This window comes from Mustela erminea, chromosome 4 (genome assembly GCF_009829155.1).
Source record: "Mustela erminea isolate mMusErm1 chromosome 4, mMusErm1.Pri, whole genome shotgun sequence".
Lineage (NCBI taxonomy): Eukaryota > Metazoa > Chordata > Mammalia > Carnivora > Mustelidae > Mustela > Mustela erminea.
Genome location: NC_045617.1, coordinates 68,689,681 through 68,710,241, shown reverse-complemented (window position 1 = coordinate 68,710,241; position 20,561 = coordinate 68,689,681). Strand labels below are relative to the sequence as shown.

Sequence of the window (20,561 nt, the reverse complement as noted above, 5' to 3'; positions counted from 1 at the left end):
TAATATACAATAAGTATTATTTTGCCTAATTAAAGAGTAAAGTTTAAATATTCTATTGGGGGGACAACTTACATATTCATCCTGTGTCTTAGTCTCCCCATCTATAAAACGGTGATGATGACGATACAATTAGCTACTTCATGGTTTTTATGAGAACGAAATGAGATAGTGCAAAGAATTTATCACACGGTGCTTAAAAACCCTCAACAAACTGTAGGAACGGTAAGCTGTTTTAATTTTAATTTAATTTTTATTTTAGCCTTCTAGAGAATAGGTAGGTTCCACAAGAACAAATGCCTATTAACCCTTCAACTCTCTTTGACACAGTCAACCTACTACAGAGAAATAAAAGACCCATAAAGTCCCTGTCAAGTTATTCAAGTGGCTCTTAGTTGTACTGTGTGTTCTGGAAGCCATCCAGACCCCGTGAGTAGACATGTCTGGACTGAGATTTTCTCCAAGCTAAGGACCTGAGATGATCTGACAGGATAAAAAACAAAAGCTGGAGATGAGGGAGGATGTTCTCTCATCTTAGCACAAATTCTAACATGATTTATTTTTAAAAAGGGAATTATTCTCATTTATACGAAATGCCACCACATGGATATATTTAGTTTTCTTTCTCAGGCCCCTCCCCCACAACTGTCTAAGCATCTTGAGGACAGACATGCAGAGAACAGAGCAGCCGTCCAACTGCCATATCAAGCTTACTTCAAGTTGCCTAATAGAAGATTCTCTCTCCTGAATAAGGCGGAGGTCATCCTCTGTGATTTCTTCATCTTGCACCTGCACTTGAGGTTGAGCTTGGCTAACAGACAGAACAGAACATGGGGGGAAAAAACAAGGAATGGTATTAAACTAATGGGACTTCTTTCTTTATTCAAGAAACATGAAATAGAATTATCTTTTCGTCAAAGTATTCATGTTTCATTTCACTGATTTTTTTTAGAGTTATTATTTAATTATGGGAAGCTGTATTTGGCAACTGGGTGTTCCTTTTTGGTTGACTTAAACGTCACAGGAGGTAATAATCTCCATCAAATAATAATTAGGTCAGCTGTATTTACTTGGGTAAATAATTATTTACAAAGTATTACTGCTATATTGGAATATTTTATGTATTTATAGACTTTATAAATAATTATTCTGAAAAAAATTAAAATTTACAGCTTTCTATTTAAAAACAACTAGGATAGTCCCGATACAATAAGCCAAAAGCTTTCCTTTTATTCCAGGGACCAAAATGTATAAAATGTATTTGAAAAATTATCTTTTGCTCTGTATGTTTTATATTTCTTACCTTTCCCAGGATACAAGATTCCTTTCCTTGGAGCTGTCCTCAGGAAAACCACCCTGGAAAATTTAGTGATAGAATGGATTGAGAAGGGGCAAAAACAAAAACAAAAACAAAAACAAAAAACCACCAACACTCACATTTTCTCTATAATAATCTAAACTGATTTATGTATGCATGTGCGCGCGCATGTGTGTGTGTGTGTAGAGAAAGAAAAATGATTTTGTTCTCATTTTCCAGACCAACACTCACATTTTCTCTATAATAATCTAAACTGATTTATGTATGCATGTGCGCACGCATGTGTGTGTGTGTGTAGAGAAAGAAAAATGATTTTGTTCTCATTTTCCAGGTCAAGTGCTTCGAGTAATAATAAAATTGTATCCTAATCTGACAAGGAAGGAATTCATCAAATATTCTCAAGGGCCAAATAATAAATATTATTTGATTAAAATGTACTATAGTCCTGGAGCCTCCCTATTAAGGAACAAGGAAACAACCTGCAATAGTTTCGAAGGGAATTTAAAATTAGATTAACTCAAAATTCCACTCCAAAGTTATCCTTTGGTTTATTTTCCCCAGGGTTATAATTCATTTTCAGTATTCACACAATATATTGACTGTTCATTTTCATCATCTTCATATAACCCCAGGAGTAAAGTGTTCCCTACGTGAGCCCCTACAGAAAGTGACAGCCTCTAATACAAATCAGTGTGGGAATATCACTCTGGGTCTGACCCCAGTCTTCTCTGACAAAATGCTTCCAAATTATTGTATAATAATCTGCAATCTTTGGTTCCACAGCAATACATAACTATCATCCTTTTTAAAACTGAGCTGAAAAACCTAAAAGTAAATATTCAAATACTGATTTCCAAGATAGTCACACACCCTTAGGCCTTAGAAAAATACTAATGTAGTCTTTCAAGGGAATACCATGGTCACTTTCTAATGCCTTATTAAATACTTACGGACACTCTGGAGCTGGCTCTTACTCGAGCAACAAACTCCTTCTCTTTCTCTGCAGCTTGCCTCTGGACCTTCTGAAAATTTGTCAGTGATGTTGTGAATTCAGCCACTAAGCGATCCTTCTGTATTTTCCTTTGACGCTAGAGGAAAGGGGGAAAAACCTACTAGAATCAAGCCGTAAAGTTTTACAGAATACGCAAAAGTTGTTTCACCACTAGCTGGCTCCTCATTTTATTCTGAAATTCTCATTCACTCTCCAATTATGGGACCCTACTGATTAAATCTCAATTTAACACTCTGACAACATGTTCAAATGCTATGTGTATTTGCTATCTTGAGGCAAAAAGTCCATAATGTTGGATTTCTCACCTCAAATTTTCATCCTAAAAACTGGGCCATGACTTTGACATTATTTTGAAGTAGTTCTTTTTGTTTTCTTTTTAGGAAAATAAAACCTTGTGCTCTACCTAAGGAGTAACTTCCTTTAAATAATAAGCAAGGAAATAAATGTGTGCCACTAGGAAACCTCACATCTTGAATGAGTGCGCACGTCACACGGAGTCAGCCCTGAAAGGCCAGGAAACAATTACTCAGGAAGTATTTTCTGAGCACTTGCTTAATTATGGGTCAGGGCAACTGCATGGAAATAATTTTTGCTTTATTGAACCACAGGATACTACATGGGCAATTAAATATAGTTTTGTGTTCTGCGAACTAATCTCAAATATAGTTTTCCCCCCTTAATTTCCTTTCTAGAATAACAGTTCAAAGACCCTACAATGTATGTGATTTCTTTCACATTCACTACATCAACAATGTGTCTTAAGGCTTGATACCTGTTCACTGGGGGTGGTGGGCAGAGAGCCAAACTCTTTAATGTACTTATCCGTTTCCTTGGCAAGTTGGTTAGTATACTGCTGCTTCTGTTGCCTAAGTGAGAAAACACACGTTATAGCGAAAGAACAAAGATTTTTTTAAGTTACAACTCTGGCAGCTGACGAATAGTTTGCTAAAAACCACTATTTTATAGACTGGCTCTGAATTTTTTAATTTGTAAAAGAATGCTTTGCATCTAAGTAATACCACTATATTACTGTACTGTTTTCTATGAGAACAAAAATTTCAGGGCACCTGATCGGCTCAGTCAGTAGAACACATGAACCTTAATCTCAGGGTTGTGAGTTCAAGCCCCACACTGGGCATGGAGCCTACTTTAAAAAAAAAGAAAAAAAAATCCAGATTCTATTTCTTGATAAATATTGAGCAAATATTACATGGAAAAATTCTTTACTCACAAGGAGCAACCAAGCTTTGAGAAATAAATCTCAGCAGCTATTTAGAAAGGAAGATGACTTGATTGAAAGCCAAACTGTGGGATGTCTGATGTTTTAGTTATGGGGGTGGGATGGTGGGAGCCTTCTGTCTGCATCCCACAACTGAGAGGTCAGTTGAATAAATGAAAAGGATTTGTCGCCTGAGACCACCCAGTTCCCAGGACTTATCAGTCTTATCTTGATCTGGACATTTATATCCTTATAGACACTTTTAAAAAAGAGGGAAAGAGGCAATAAATAATAATATGCATTTACTACTTTTTAAGTTTGCTGTGGAAAAAACAATAGCATTTCTCCATAAAGAGAAAGAACACAATAAAAGAAGTAAATTGTATCAGCAACTATATCTGTCTTGCTAGCTAGCTTATAAAGTACAAAGTCCGATTTTTTTTTTAAAGATTTATTTATTTGTCAGAGAGAGAGAGAGAGAGGGAGCATGTACACAAGCAGGGAGAGTGGCAGGCAGAGGGAGAAGCAGGCTCGTCACCAAGCAAGGAGCCCGATGTGGAACTCAATCTCAGGACCCTGGGATCAGGACTAGACTCAAAAGCAGATGCCTAACCAACTGAGCCACCCAGGCATCCCAAAATGTCAGATTTAAAAGAACTTTACTCTAAAAAAAAAAAGCTTATATTAACATGGTGCTTTACAAATTACAACATCAGTACTTCTCAAATATATTATCTCTTATTTTAAACACTTATTAGTCACACTTGGGATCCTTTAAAATAATGAGATATTGTATAAGAGTATTTTTAAGTATAGATACCTGTATTTAACTAATAAGGAAGAATTACAACCTACTTTTATCTATTTTCTGCCTACCCTACCTTTAATATGCCTTTTAAAATCTTTAGAAAATGTAAGATAGCTAAATTTCTGAAAAGAAGACTTACTGATATCTACCAACTCAATCTCCACTAACAACCTTAGCAAACTATTTTATCTATTAAGAATTACGTGTTTCTATTCCACTTTAGTTTTTTTTTTTTTTTTAAGATCTATCTGAGAGAGAGAAAGTGTGCACAAGTGGGGGGTGGGGGGGAGGAACAAAAGAGGGGAAAGTAAGCTGACTCCATACTGAGTGGGGAGCCTGACATGGGGCTTGATCTCACCACCCTGAGATCATGAACTGCACCAAAACCAAGAGTAAGACGCTTAACTGACTGAGCCACCCAGGTGCCCCTCTATTCCATTTCAGTTTAACAAATGCTGATTTATTATTTAGACTTGTGGCATTTTTACCATCCCAATATCCCACTGCAGTAAAAGTATAAATTAGACATAACTATAAATTCTTCAAAATGTACTTCATAAAAAACATGAATTCCCATCACCTATCTTTTAATTCCTTTCTCTTTGTAATTTTTTCCTTATATAGCTAATTTTGTTTGGAATATCACTTACTACATATATATTACTTGAAATATGGCTGTAATGGCACTGAATTGTGATTTAAGATTCAGGTTCACAATGATGTTAGGCAAATTATCACACCCCATGAGAAATACTTTCTTTTTGAACAAAATGAAATTTTTTTTTTTTTTAACGATTTTTAGTTGCTTATTTGAGAGAGAGTGCAAGAGAGATCACACAGGGAGAAGCAAGAGAAGTAGACTACTGCTGAGCAAGGAACCTAATACAGAGCTCTATCTCAGGACCCTGAGATCATAACCTGATGCTTGAAGACTGAGCTAGCCCAGCACCCTGAAAATAATTGTTTTGATCTATGTCTTTTACTCTAGATGAGAAAGATTCAGATGAGAAAATGTTTAAAAACACTGTAAAATCTGTAACACCACAAAGTATGACTACTGTTCTTTTCTAACAGCATTTATTATTTTCCTGAAACATGTACTGCATATGTAACTTCACTAAAACCTTTCTTTCTTCTTAAACAAAGGCTAATCCTTTCTGAAATTCAAGGATTTAGGTATAAGTTTTTTACGGATAGCCGTTCATACTGAAAATGTCCTTGATCTAAACCAAATAAAAATCTAGTCACTGAAGCAACTGTTAGCTATGGGGAAAAAAACACATAAATAGAGAGGCTTAGAATAGCATTTTTCTAAAGTCATCAAAACAACCTATTCAATTAAGTATAAAAAAGGCAACTAACGAAGTCCTGCTTTGCTAGAGTGAGCCAGCTCTTTAAAATAAAGAAAAATAATCTGCTTACCCACAACAGGGAAAAACATACACAAAATGTTGGTACAAATAAAGGAGCTGAAAAATCTTATTAACTTGCCATTGTTTTTCCAGTAAACATAACACTATAGACCATCAAAGCAACATAACAGTGATTTTTTTTTTCTTTTTTAAATTTTTAAACACTTACAGCTGTTGCCTCAGTTCAGGTGAATCTTGAGGTGTTCCAAGTTGATTCAGACTCCTCTGTATTTCTGCAGCTATTATGATGAAAAGATAAATATGTAATTGTTATAAATCTTAGGGCAAAAGAAATTAAGTTAGACATTAATACAGGCAACTGGACAATTAGAAAAGTAAAAAAGAACAAAGAGAGAATATAGAAAATGTTAATTGAGAAAAAAATGAAGATTAAGTGGTTTATTTAAATCCCAGTTACAATGATGAATTAATTTTCAAGAGGAAATTGTGTGGGGTTGTAAACACGTGAAACTGCATTTATGATCCAAAAATGTTATTTTCCTCCCTAGCTCCTCAGAGCATTTACAACAAGGGCACATGAACCTTCACTTAACTACTGGCCTAAAAACTGAGGAAAATAATTGTAACAGTTACATATCTCAGTGGATTACAAAGTGAATGAAAGATTGTTAATAAACAAGGGAGGAATAATAAAGATGAAACAATTATTTGTAATTTTCCATGTAACCATGGATCCAGGCAAGTGTCATCAGGGGATGCTGAAATCACAGAACATTCACACAATCTGGAGTTATCACCACATGGATGATATTAATGAAAGAACTAACTTCACCTCGGATAAATTTGTTGCTTAAAACAAATGATCAGGGCACCAGGGTGGCTCAGTCGGTTAAGCGTCAGACTCTTGATTTCAACTCAGGTCATGACCTCAAGGTCATAAGATGGAGACCAGACTTGGGGCTCCTTCCTTAGTGTAGAGTCTGTTCTCTCCTTCTGCCCCTCCCCATGTGTGCAGGTGTTTGCTTACTCTCTCTAAAATAAGTAAATAAAATAAAATAAATCTTTAAAAAAAGCCAGAAATGATCAATTTTTTTTTGTTTTTAATTCTAGAAAGAGAAGGAGAGAGGGAGTGTGTTTGTGAATGTGCATGGGGGGAGAAGGAGAGAGAGAATTTTAAGCAGGTTCCATGCCCAGCATAGAGAATGACTCAGGGCTTGATCTCACAACCCTGAGATCATGACCTGAGCTCAAGTCAAGAGTCCTGCGTTTAACTGACTGAGGCACCCAGGAGCCCCAGAACAAAGAATCAAATTTACGAACACCAAGGAGACAAACTGGCATGATGAGCTTCCTGAGATGATGCAATGAGAAAGTCACAAAATGATCTACATATATTTTTTTTTAAACCAAAATGTTTAACCAAAATGTTTAATCTAATCACAGGGGGACAAAAAAACAGACGAATCTAGATTGCAGGAAAATGTACAAAACAACTGGTCTGGGCTTTTAAAAACATCAATGCCATGAAAGAGGAGAAAAAAAGACAAGGCAGGGAGCTTTCCAAATTAAAGAACTAACCCATCCAAATTACTAAAATACCCGAAAGCAATATAGGGTTTCGGATTGGATTCTAAATCAGAAGGAAAAAAACGCTAAAAAACAAATGTGGGGCTACTGAAGATGCTTGAATTTGATTTTGAAATTTAAATTTGAAGAGACATACAAAACAAAAATGGATAAAGTCAACTACTGGGGAGCCAGGTGAAGGTCATACAAAAAGTTCATTGCACTACACTTTTCTGTAGGTTCTAAATATTTAAAATTAAAAGTCAAGAGTTAAAATTCAGGCTAAGCTCACAATCCAAACTCTAAAAACACTGCAATTTTTATAAAAAGGTTATTTCTCACAAATGGGGAGGTCCTGTAGCTATATGCATGTGTGCAGACAAATAAAATGTCAAGTAGAAGTTGAAAATCCACCTCCAAAGTAAAGGATATGCACGTTTCCAAGAACTAGAGAAAAATTATCTGACTCACCAATCTTTTTATTTTAAATGAGTGGTTTATTTACACAGCTTAAATGTTTTTAAATAGTCATTACTTATTTATGGGATCAAGGGAATGACTGTATCCCAAATCCAGGATAACTTTGTTCACTGAGGACAATGTAATGTCACTACTTTCAGGTCGAAGCTGAAAAATAAAAATACTGGAAAGGAATCACATAGCATATAGCAACTGTTAACTATTTGGCCAGTTTCAAAAGAATTTCTTTTTGCCTTTTTGTGGGGAGGTAGTAAATTTTTCTTTTGCAGGGCAGAGCAATGTTGTTTGCTGTGTGTAACTTTTATGGGCAGCTTGCTTTGAGTTACGTATTTCCTTCTGAATCTCAACAGGTTTTTCTGGACTGCCTTATAGGAGTTTAAAGCTTTTATTTTCAAAAATAAGTATGTTGATAAGACAAACTGTAGCGTGAGCATTTATCTCATCTCTAAAGGGTTCTTGTCATTGAAAAAAGTTGTATTAAGTTAAGAAAAAACAGCTTAATTCAATAAATGACATCAGGAAAATGACTAACCACTTAGGATTGAAACAGAAAACTACTGTACCTCATACAACAAAATAAATCAGAAATTATTTAGTTAAATATTAAAAGTTGAAACCATTAAACTGCTACATGAAACAATAAACACAAATTTATCATTATGATCTTTTTATGATCTTGAAGCGAGGGATAAAATATTATCTAAGCATGATATAAAACTAAAAGCCATGGAAGAAAATATGTTAAACCTGGCAACACAAATAATTTTTTAATGCTACATGCAAATGTGTATCTGTATTACAGATATATATATATATAAGTAATGTGTGTGTGTGTGTGTGTGTGTGTCTGAAAACATCTGCAGCATATGATGAACAAAGGGCTTAATATCCCTAAATATAGGAAAAAGAAAACTCCTACAAATCAATAACAGAAAAATAGTCCAGTGCAAAAAGGATAAAAGATGTCATCATGAAATTTGTAACAAGCAAATAAACATATGAGAAATTCAACTTCACTGATAACTTTCCACATAATGGAATGGTACACCCTAAGAGAAATAAGCAAATAAAGATACAATTACCATCAAAAGCCTTAAAAACAAAAGGTAGAGACATACCTAAGAAGAAGCAATATTCATAACATATGAAGAACTAGAAATAACAGAAAGGTCAGACAGGCCAGTACAAAAATGGGCCAAGAAGAGGGACTTCAATATTATTCATTGAATAAATGAATAGCAAAAAAAAAGATCAACAAGCCTAGTGAGCTTAAAAAGCAGAATCAAGTCTAACGTATGAATGCTACGTAAAATTGTTCAGGTATTAAAAAGAATTATATAGAGCTGCTTCCTACAGGCCCAGTGGGAACCTAAAATCTATCAAGTGGTCCTCTCTCCAGCATTTTTAACAGACACACTCAGCAAGTCCAGCTCTCATTCTTACTCCCTGAGTGAAGGCTCTTATGGGGAAGAAGAAGCAATCAGAAGCCCCAGGGGCTCTGCAGTCTCACTGAGTAAACCAAGGGCAGCATGCTATGGAAATGCTCAGAAATGCTACCACAAGCTGAGCTATTCTCATTAACTGGTCCACCTGGAAAAATGCAAATAGTCCAGAAGGCTTAGCAGAAGCTTATTCAGATTAACTCCAATTCCAATAATCTCCAAAATGTGATCTGTTTCTAGAACAGACCATCACAATCTCCAGCACCTTGTATATACCTGCCGGTTTGGTAAACACTTCCTGCTCTAACTTAAAAACAGAGAACATAGCAAGGGGTCACATTCAGCTGGGTGGAACAGTAGTGAGACGTCACAGTCTATCTCAAGGTTACATACACTCTTTGCCTCTGTACTCCAATTTAGTTTTCAAAGATACTGATCATCTCCTCCTATAGAACACTACAGTAGTCCAATGCACTGTTTCCATTTGCTTTTAAGGACCTGAAAAGCAAGAAGTGACCATATACTCTTAGGTGCCTAGGAAGGATGTTAAGCATGACAGCAGGTAGAAGATAAATTCCAAGAAAATATAGGGTCCTGTCTCCTCCTAGTCCATTAATCTGTATGGACTGTTGACATACCTCCGCAAAGTAAATGACGAACTGCTTTCTCTGCAGTCTCAAATACAACTGGGGAACAGTGCTTCATGAGACTTCACGCTGCTCCCATTTTACTGAATGCCCTAAAAGGTTGCCAGCTCTGGCTTTAACTCCTCCAAAGAAAAGGCTATCCTGCTAGCTAGCTCAAGTCAGGGCACGAGAAGCTCTATATTTGGTTTTAATGGCTCAGTTGATCTAATGGCAACTTCAGTGCCCATGTTATAGCAGGATACTCTACAAAACGAGTTCCATGTCCCAACAGGAAAACACAGAGGGGTCCTTTAGAATCCTGAAGCAAGATCATGCTTTCTGCAACCAATGTTACCATTTTGAGGAACAGTTCTAGTCTTGCTACTGAGGCCTGTATAAAAAGGAAACAGTGGTGTGTACTAGATAACCAAGTGTCTCGAGTTGCCTACTAGATGGATTAGGTGTTGTATTATCCTGTTGATCTATCTCTTTCTGTATTTCGTTCTGTATACGTCAGCCTGTCCCTTGCCCCAACTCCTACAGCACTTGTTTGGTAACAGGAGACTACCTATGGTGTAGGAATAAAAGCCACATACAGGCTCACCAACTTCCCCTTACTGAGACTATCGAGATTACTGGCACTGCCATATACCAATTTGTAGCAAAAGCAACCAAAAGCTAATATGGGATATGGTGCCATTCTTGGGAGCATTAGCCAACCACCAAGTGACATGATAATTGTGCTTCTTCAATCTTGAATGAAGCAGAATTTTATGTTCACTGAAACGGTGATTACGGATTGTGTTATGCTTCCTCTACTCCCTTCCCCCATACTCCCACCAGCTTCCTAATCCATGCATTAGTCACAACCATGGTACTTTACATATCAGAGTTTCTGATTAAGATACCCACTTTACAGAGAAAAAAAAAATGGACAGACTTCCAAAGACAATGGAGTTTCCCAGTTGGCCAGCAGCCATTATCTAGGAGGTGCTGGACTTTTTAAAATGTTTACTGGCCCATTTGAGACTCAATTGTGGTGTCACTTGGGGGACCATATCCCAGGAAGGTAAAGCTCTGTCCTATAGGAGACTCTTTATGCTCTCTAAGAACAACCACTCCAGGGTGCTGTTTTACCCTGAAACAGGAAGAAAACTAGATTTGGGAACTAAGTGGTGAAAATAAAAAGAAACATTTCACATTTACACTCAATTATCCATTTGAAAATTTCCTTCCAGGCTGGAGGTTAAAGACAATATTCAAGTGAAGGCTATAAACCATGTTTCTACCAGAGCAGAAACTGAGATTCCATGTAGCCATAGGAAGCCAGAACAGTATAGTATCCATGGAGGTATCTGTTAAAGGGATGTGGGCCTGTGCCCACCCACACCCAAGTGAGAAAGAGGAGTGGGAACATGTCCCTGGAGATTAGCTGGGGAGAACTTGCTAATGCTGCCATCCTTAATCATTAAGCACAAGAGCAGAAGCAACAACCCAGGTTTGAGAGGCCAGGTTACTCCATAGACAAGGTGTAGAATGAAGGCAAAAGGGACATGGAATGGCTACTAAAGGAGAGTAAATTATTAATGTGAACCGTGACCGTGTTTCTGTCTGGGGAGGGGCAACTAACCACCAGTGTTTTCTTCCTCGCTCCGCAATGTACCTGTTTAGGTGTGTTAACTGTTTGTCTCCGCCCCTGCCAACATCCTCCCCTGTTTTACACAGGGTGTGGGGTGGTTACACATACTCTCTGGTCCAATGGCTAAGAAGTACTGTGATTGAATCTTGCTGAAACAGAGGAATGGAATGAAATCACCCTCAAGACTTGGTGCTGGATGCAGGAACTGAACAGACCTTGGTTTTCCCCTTTTGTGGAAATGGGAGAGGACTTCTGGTGGTTTGAGATAGGAGTACAATGTTAGGCAGGGATTTTTTTTTTAAAGCTAATGTACAAATATATATATATATATATATATATATATATATACATGTATATAAATATATATGTTCACTGTAGGAAACAAAAGGCATGAAGTATAATGGGTATTTATTTTTGACCACCTAATACCTAGAGTTCTTAATTATATCCAGATCATCTCGGTTATAATATAACAGCCACTGAGAATGATCATCACAAATCCAGTCTCAGGAGGAAAAAAACCTGGTTGTTAAAGCAACACAACTGTTCTAAGAGGCTCTACATTTTGCTTATCTCCACTAGGAATAATACAGGTGATGAATAGTAACAGAACTAGTAGCAATCACAGAGAAAGGGAGACTGTTTAACAAGCTAGTTATAAACAAAAGCTAGACTTAGTCATTGCTGTTTAAATCGCATAGATGCTGAAATTCCTCATAAGAGAAATGCTTTAGCTGATGACCCTGCCACTCTGAAACAATCCTTTTGATAACACAGTATCTTACAGAATGATGTTTACTAGGAATGTTCCGATTATGTTATTGCCTAATTGATGCATTTAACTGAGTGCTAGATGCTTTTCATGATGCTTTCTCATGAAAATGTAAGTAAAATAAGGCCTCCTATATTTACCTAAAAAATAAAAGGAAAGGAAAACACATCACATAAGCCCAAAGAGGAAGCAGGACCATTAAGTGCTATAAAAATGCTTCCCTTAAGGAGCATCATTGGTCTTCTACTGGAAGGCAACCCAGAAAGCCTAAATGGAGGTGGTATTTGGAATAGCTTCAAAGTGTAAGAAACAGGACACTTGAGCTTGGCAATTCAAATCTCTAATACCATATTAGCATATAAGTTGAAATAATTAAATTACTTAGCTCCCTGACTTGAAAATAAACTCCTTATTAAAGGCAAAAACTAGTCTTACTCATTTTTGTGTCTCTCAAATCCACTGAGTTGTTGACACTCAATGGATATTTTAAAAGCTGAACCACAAAAGGGCATTTATTAGAAAGATCAAGCCTTATGTAAGGTAAGTATTCCTAACATAAAACACATACGTAACACTAGAGTTAAGAAATGTTAAGTGTGCTCAACCACTCATTCATTCAGCAAACATTTACCGAGCATCCATTATGTATCTGGCACAGTGGGAAAGGTTTTGTACATCAACACTGATTCAACTGTGGTCCTTTAATTTCTATAGCTCTAAACTTGTGGCTCAAATAAAGGTATCTGACAAAGGGCCTATGAAAATATAAATCTGAAATTACTGAATCAAATTTAGAAGAAATATCACATGGCATTCATTCGATCCTATTTTATAAACAAAAAGTTGAGAACCAGACCAAATAACTGAGTTATCCAAGAAATCAGTTACTTAGTAGAAGAACTAGGATAAAAAATGTAGATTTCTGAGTTTTCAAACCAATATTTTTCAGTGTACTACAAGGGCTGAAAGTATTTATTTATGTATTTTTTTAAAGATTTAATTTATTTATTTGAGAAGGAGTGAGACAGAGAAAGGACAAGCAGGGGCAGAGGAAGAGGGAGAAGCAGACTCCATGCTGAGCTGGGAGCCCAATGTGGCTGGGTCCCAGGACCCTGGGATCACGACCTGAGCCGAAGGCAGATGCTTAACCTTCTGAACCTCCCAGGCACCCCAGGAACAGACTTTTTAAAGGATTATTTCATTATCTAAGTATATGTCTGCCAAGGCAAAAAAGAGACAAATAAGTGTATGCTAACTTGGACTAAAGAACTGAGCTGTAAGTTTCATGGCCCACCAGTGGGTCACAGGGATCCTTGAGTTGGGCTGAAACTGATCAGGAAAGAAATGCCTGTCCTTTCTTCAGATCTTACGAACTAGCAGAGACATGATTTTACATGACTGATATTACCCTTTTCCAAGAGGGTCAGCAAATTGTGGCACATCTTGTATAGCCTTCCAGCTAAAAATGGTTGTTACATTTTTAAAGAATTAAGGGGGAAAAAAAACAAAAAAGAACAAAAAAGAATACGCAAGAGACGAGATGTGACCACAAAGCCTAAAATATTTACTATCTGGCTCTTTACAGAAACAGTTGGCCAAACCCTGTCCTAAATTAGTCAAAATTACTAAAACTTTGTATTCACATACTCTGACTCAGTGTTACTCCAGGGTATGAAGTACTCACTATGTTACCAAGCCTATGTGGTACAATATTTAACAATGCCGCAAATTTTTCACCAACCAGGCATGTATACTGAGTTGAATTTTCGCAATTTTCAGAAATAATACATAATCAGTACATCACAGGTGCTGGCTTGATAGGTTATTTCAAATGCTGCTCTTTTCACCTTAATTTAGAAACAGAATTAGTTACCTTTTGTCTACTGGCTGAACATTTTTACAGAGTAACTGTTGTATTGTTACCCCTCTATTATTTTATTACTCTCCAATTTTTCACTATCTCTTAGTTCTTTTTCTTCTGGCAGATAAAAACAGTAGGATAGTGGTCCGGAGGATCTTTTGCCATGCCCAAGTTAACCATATTAAAAAATGCTGAGGAGAGATGAGCTTACAGAACGGGAGTCACAGTAAGGTCTCTATGCAGATGACAAGCAGGCTGGTGATGTGAAAAAGCTGGTAAGCAATCCTGGTTTCTCCCAAGTCAGGTTCTTTATGGCTTCACTTGATTATCTAGTCTGGGATATTGTTAAGTTTATAGGATAGTCGTATTCAATTCTAATTGGCATATGCTTAACTTTAAAGAAAATACTCATGAAATATTAAAATTAAGGAACAAATTCTTTGCATAACCATAAAGTGTCTTGAAGAAAAATTCACCTACTAAATGGAGATAGATTAAGTTCAGTGAACAAATACAATGAACAAATTGTTTTTACATTACCTGCAATTTTGAACTATTTGCACCATTATATTTCTAGAGAGATGACTTTAAAGAATACATCACATTTTTTCGTAATATAAAGAGAACACTATTTCCTACACATCCCAATTGGTGCATTATTACTTTCTCAAAAACCAAGCAGTCCCCTTTCCAGTGCTCACCTTTAGTAACAAAGACCCGTTCTAGTGCACGTGGGTCTGCTGCCATCTAGTGGATTTCTTAAGGGAAAAATGCTGCATGGCAAACTATTTTTTTGCCCTAAAAATTGTAGGTAGGCGTAAGTTGGTGCAGGGAGGGGCTATGTGATGTTGCGACCTGTCACAGTTCACTGGGGGTATGAGGAGGATGCGATCTGACCGGGGAGAGTGGCCAGCAGGCGGCGGCACCTGGGCCAGCCCTACCAGGCACACAGAACCTTCCAAGAATTATCTCCAAAAAACAGAACAGAATATGGCTATTTTCTAAGCACTAAACATCTCTGCTGCTCAACCCCCAAAATAACTCAGAATTGTAATAACCAACCAAAGAAAACAAAATAATAGTTAGGAAAGCCCCTGGGCAGGTGAATTTGAGACTCGGACTCAGTGTCAGGCACATCATATAGTATAAATGTGCAGACCAGCAAAAGCAGCCTTGTAGCCAGACAGCCTGATGAAGCGGAAACCTGACCTCACTTCTTCCTAGCTGCTGACCCCTGGCAACTCATGTAATCTTTCCAAGCTCTAACTGCCTCAGCAGTCAAATGGAGAGAAAATCACCTCTTTTTCAGTTATGAATTTCAACTGAGAACAGTGTATGGAAACACCTTATACTGGAAATTTTAAGAAAGAATTCAATAAATGGGAGCTAATGGTGTGAAGCAGTTAATGTCTTTCTCCTGAAAGTCAGAAATGAACAGTAAGAATATACTTTTTTTTTTTTTTTTTAAGAGAGAGCGAACATGTGAACGAGCAGAGAGGGGATGCAGAGAGAGAACCTTAAGCAGGCTCCTAGCTCATGGCAGAACCTGACATGGGGCTCTATCTCACGACCATGAGATCAGGACCTGAGCCAAAATCAAGAGTCAGGCACTTAAGTGACTGAGCCCAACGCCCCCAGAGGCCCCAAAGAGTATTCTTATTAACGTATCTTAGCTAACTAACTAAGGTGAGCCATGCACTGAAACTTCATAATCTCTGATACAGTTACAAGAACTGCAGAGATGAAGATAAATATCAGCTGACACAGAACAGTTGTATTTTATCATCCAACACACGAAGAGTTAGCTGTTGCCAACACTGAAAGTATCTAGCAGTTACTTACCAATGATAGATCTGAAACTGAAGAAGAAAACAATGAAACATGGAAAGAAACAAATTCCATTTTAGCCTCCCCTCTTTTCTCATCTATCAATCAATCCCTCTACTCATTTTAAAGAATGATTTGGAGTATTACAGGGGATGATAGCTATGAAAAACATTTTGAAATGGCGTAGAACTCTTTAAGAATAAAAGGTACTGTTACTGGTCGGTTTACCATAATTCGAAGTAGAACCATTAGGTTAGGTTCATTACAGTGTACAAGATGCACAGTATAATACATCATTAAAAAAATTAGCGAGTTGAAAAGAAGTATCAATATAAAAAGGTGCTAAGAAAAAAAAATCAAGTGAAATTGGGCGATATCATAGATCAAGAAAAACCAAGAAAAGTGTATTATAATTCTAAAAAAGCACTAGCTGGGGAAAACCCCCCAGAGAATCTGAAAGACAGCTACTAAAATAATTATGGGCATTTTTCCAATATGCTCCCTATCTCATGCTCTGTCTTGTGACCTGGGTGGGCAGCTTATCTTCTTTGTGGGTAAAAGAACTGAAGCAAACTGTGGAGAGGAAAAGGGGTAAGAGCAAGATAAAAGATCTTCTAAAGGAGAGTCCTGAGCTGAGGCTCCACAAGGGAGTCTGCGCCTCCAGAGGCCAAGCCCACTGGTTCGCCAAGCTCTCCTTCCAGAACTAACCAGCATGCCTGCATGCGCAGCCTCTTCCACAAAGTGGTCTCAAACACTGAACACATTTCTTTTTAAGTTTCTCACTGGTTTTCTTCCCAGATATTTCAAAGGCAGGAAGGCATACAGATGAACAAAATGGAAAAGCAGGGTATTTTAAAACTACTGTAGATTCATAAAGAGTTAAATCTGAGGGCACGGTTCGTAAAAATTGCAAGCCATTTGAAAACTGTATGTAAACTGTACTCTGGACATCTAAGATGGCTGGAGTATTACAAACTCTCTTAGCAAAGATATTCAGTGCTACCATTTTATCACATGGATCTACTCAGTTTACCTACTGCTCTGAGGGAGTCCAGACTCAGAAGTAATGAAGGCCTGGAGGCAGATGCAGCCCCTTGAGAAGGTGATTTGTTTGAGCAGCAAACCCAGGCAAGGACTCCCCAGTGGTCAAGCCCTGCCCCTCCAGCAATCCAGCCTTCCTGGTCCTCTTGGCACACCTTCTTGACAAGCTGCCCTCCTGTCACCCACCGAACGGCCCATTCATTCTCTTTCTGCTCCAAAAGCCCCTGAGTGGTGTTAGCTATGTCATGAAGTTCACCTCCAGTTTCTATGGCAGCAATTTCCAAACTGTCACCTCACTCCTAATTTCTGATCAGTTCCGTCTACCAAGACACTGCTACTCAGATGTCACTAACTAAAGTGGATTGAACATAGATTTCTGTTGCCTACAGCGACATGGTATAAGCCTGTTTCTGAATCTTCCCTCCTGAAGTCACAGAGAACAAAGTGGGGGAGGGGGAGAAAACCCACAGAAGTTTTGTTTTCAGAGAAATGAGGACAATAAAAACGTCTAAAAAACATATACATGTGGTCAAAAGCAACAGAAAAGAGCAGCTCCCGAGTGGGAAGCTGTATGGGTAAGGTGGGGAGTAAGGGGGATGCAGAGCGGTAGAAGGGAGGCAGAGCTCCAAGATGAAGATGCGGGCAGCAAAGAACTGGACGCCCTCTTGGGGAAGGAGGAAGAAGGACGTGGGGCCACGCTCAGGGCCCCTAGGCTGCTGACTTCTAAAAGTACCATCTTTCCCTAAGAGCAGGCGGATGCCTTATAGAAAGGTAGGTGTGTGTCTTGGGACCAAGAGAGTGATGCAGGGCTATGAGGACTGGAGGGGGAGGACCTTCCACACAAGACTGGGTTCTGAGAGGCAGAGGGGGAAAGAAACAGGGCCTCAGGACAAGACAGAGAGAAATGAGCACCTGAGCGGAGTGACTCAGCGCTCGTCTCCTCACAGGACTCCCCTGCCAGGAAAACCAAAGTCATTCCGTTGAATAACATATCAAGAACAGATACAGCTACCACAAAAAAAGACCATAACAATTGTGGAAAAGAATGGCAAAATTCCCTTCGAGAGAACACAGCAGGAAAAAATGTGGCCACAATGCGGATAGGGTAAAAATTATAGCCCAAAATAGCACCACAGTTTTTTGGGTTTTTTTTTTTTTTTTTAAACCCAATGAGACAATTGCAATTTTAAAGCTAGGGCACAAAAGAACTCATAGATGAGATGGCTAGATAGTAGGCCCTAGGGAAGTAGAAACTTGAACTCAGGAAAGAAAGAGAAAGGCAAATTCAGAAGGGAAGACTAGTGACAAGGAGGACAAGAAAGAATGGACACACACAAAACCTCGAGGACCCTGTCACCACTACCCATTACAGCTGAGATCACTTCGTGTTCCTCGGCCACGCCCCCTCACCTGCTGATGTTTTAGCTCCTGCCTCCTGGTTGCTCTTGACTCCTGCCTCAGATCTCTGTGATATCAACATACATGTTGATGATCCTTCCACCAGCCTGGCCTCAGTTCTTTGCACGCTCCGCCCCAAAGATCTGGTCCTCCATCCCACCTTAGTCACACTCCTCAAGATCCTATCAAATGCTCGCTCAGTGCCAGTAACTAACTTTTCCATCACCTTCCTCTCATGCACACTATTTATGACCCACCACCTCCGGTATGTCATGCTCACTGCCACTGGGCCCTTGGTTCCAACAACAGGCCTCTGACCTACCAGAACCTTCCATCCTTTGGTTCTGTCATTTTGCCACTGTCACTCACACAGCCTCCCTGTCCTCCATGTCTTCAATCATCTCCTCACCCAACCCAAACTCTGGGCAATCATCATATTCACTCTCTAGCACATGTGCCCCTCCATCCCCTCCCTCCATTTACCTTAACCACTTGACAAACCCGGAACTCTGCTTGACCCCAACACTGTGCCTCCTCTATTAGATCCGTGTGCTGTGCAGCATTTAATCTAACCTCTGTTCATGGACATTTTATCCTAAGACTATGTGTTTAAAAGTTGGGGAACTCACAACTTAATGCTGACTCCACAAATGCATCCCTCTGAGCTCTACACAGATCAAATAAAGTGTGATGCTGACTGCGTGATAAAATTCTCAGATCTGTTTCCGCACTCCATTTATTTAAATGCTCAAAACCTTCGTTCTACCTGGAATGAAAAGTCCAACTCCTTACAGTGGCCCACAGGCCTCACCAATCCAACCACAGCTCCAACTCTCCCTTCTCTGTGCACGCTGGCCTCCTCACCAGTCCCCTAGTCCTGCTCCTACCGCAGGGCCCTTGTTCTTGTTATTCCCCACTAGAACATTCTTCCCCCAGAAGATCTAGCTAAGATAATTAATGAAGGTGGCCAAACTAAACAACAGATTTTCCATGGAGATGAAACAGTCTTATCTTGGAAGAAGATGCCATCTAGGACTTTCATAGCTTGACAGAAGTCCATGCCTGGCTCCAAAGCTCCAAGAGACAGGCTGGCTCTCTTGTTATAAGCCGAGATAGCTAATGACTTTTAGTTGAAGCGAGTGCTCATTTACCATTCCAAAAATCCCAGGGCCTTTAAGAATCATGCTAAATCTACGCTTCCTGTGCTCCAAAGATGAAAAATGAAGGCTGCATGATACCTCATCTGTTTACAACATGGTTTACTGAGTATCTTAAGCCCACTGTTGAGACCTACTCTTTAGAAAAAAGATTCCTTTCAGAGTATTACTGCTTATTGGGGGTGCCTGGGTGGCTCAGTCCGCTAAGCCTCTGACGCTTGATTTCAGCGCAAGTCATGATCTCAGGGTCATGAGATCAAGCCCCATGTTAGGTAGAGTCTATTTGTCCACCTCCCTCTGCTCCTTCCCTCTCCCCATTTGTGCACTCTCTCTCTCTCAAATCAATAAAATCTTCAAAACATATTATTGCTCACTGACAATGCATCTGGTCACCCAAGGACTCTGATGGAGATGTTTAACAAGATTAACTCTGTTTTCACGCTTGCTAACACAATATCCACTCTGCAGTCAATGGGAGTCATTTCAACTTTCAACTTTCAAGTCTTATTTAAGAAACACACTTCATAAGGCTATAGCTGTCCCCACTAGTGACTCCTCTCATGGGTCTGGGAAAAGTAAATTTAAAATTTCTGGAAAAGAGTTACCATTCTAGAGGCCATTAAGAACATTCATGATTCATAAGAAGGCAAAACGTCAACATGCACAGCAGCTGGGAAGAAGTCAATTCCAACCATTATGGATGACTCTGAGAGGCTCAAGACTCCAGCTTAGGAGGAAACTGCAGATGTGGCAGACAGACCAAGAGAACTACAATTGAAAGTGGAGCCTGAAGATGTGACTGAATTGTTGCAATTCCATCAGACATTAGTGGCTGAGAAGCTGCTTCCCGAAGAAGCTGGTTTCTTGAGATGGAATCTACTCCTGATAAAGCTGCTGTAAAGACTACTGAAATGACAACAGAGGTCTTAGAACATCACATCAACTTAGCTGGGCAGGGTTTGAGAGGATTGACTCCAGTTTTTAAAGAAGTTTGGCTGTGGGTAAAATGCTGTGAAATATCATCC

General features: G+C 38.7%; 1 protein-coding gene across 3 annotated transcripts in view; it reads right to left on the bottom strand.

Moving 5' to 3' along the window:
• Positions 1 to 20,561, bottom strand: part of STX7 (syntaxin 7) — a 47,042-nt gene that overhangs the window by 9,205 nt on the left and 17,276 nt on the right. For all 3 annotated transcript variants that reach the window (XM_032339498.1, XM_032339500.1, XM_032339499.1), the window contains 5 exons: positions 5,936 to 6,005; positions 3,100 to 3,193; positions 2,266 to 2,403; positions 1,301 to 1,353; positions 712 to 808 (listed from right to left, as the gene is read on the bottom strand). In XM_032339498.1, coding sequence (XP_032195389.1) covers positions 712 to 808; positions 1,301 to 1,353; positions 2,266 to 2,403; positions 3,100 to 3,193; positions 5,936 to 6,005 — 452 coding nt within the window. The remainder of the gene's footprint in view (positions 1 to 711; positions 809 to 1,300; positions 1,354 to 2,265; positions 2,404 to 3,099; positions 3,194 to 5,935; positions 6,006 to 20,561) is intronic.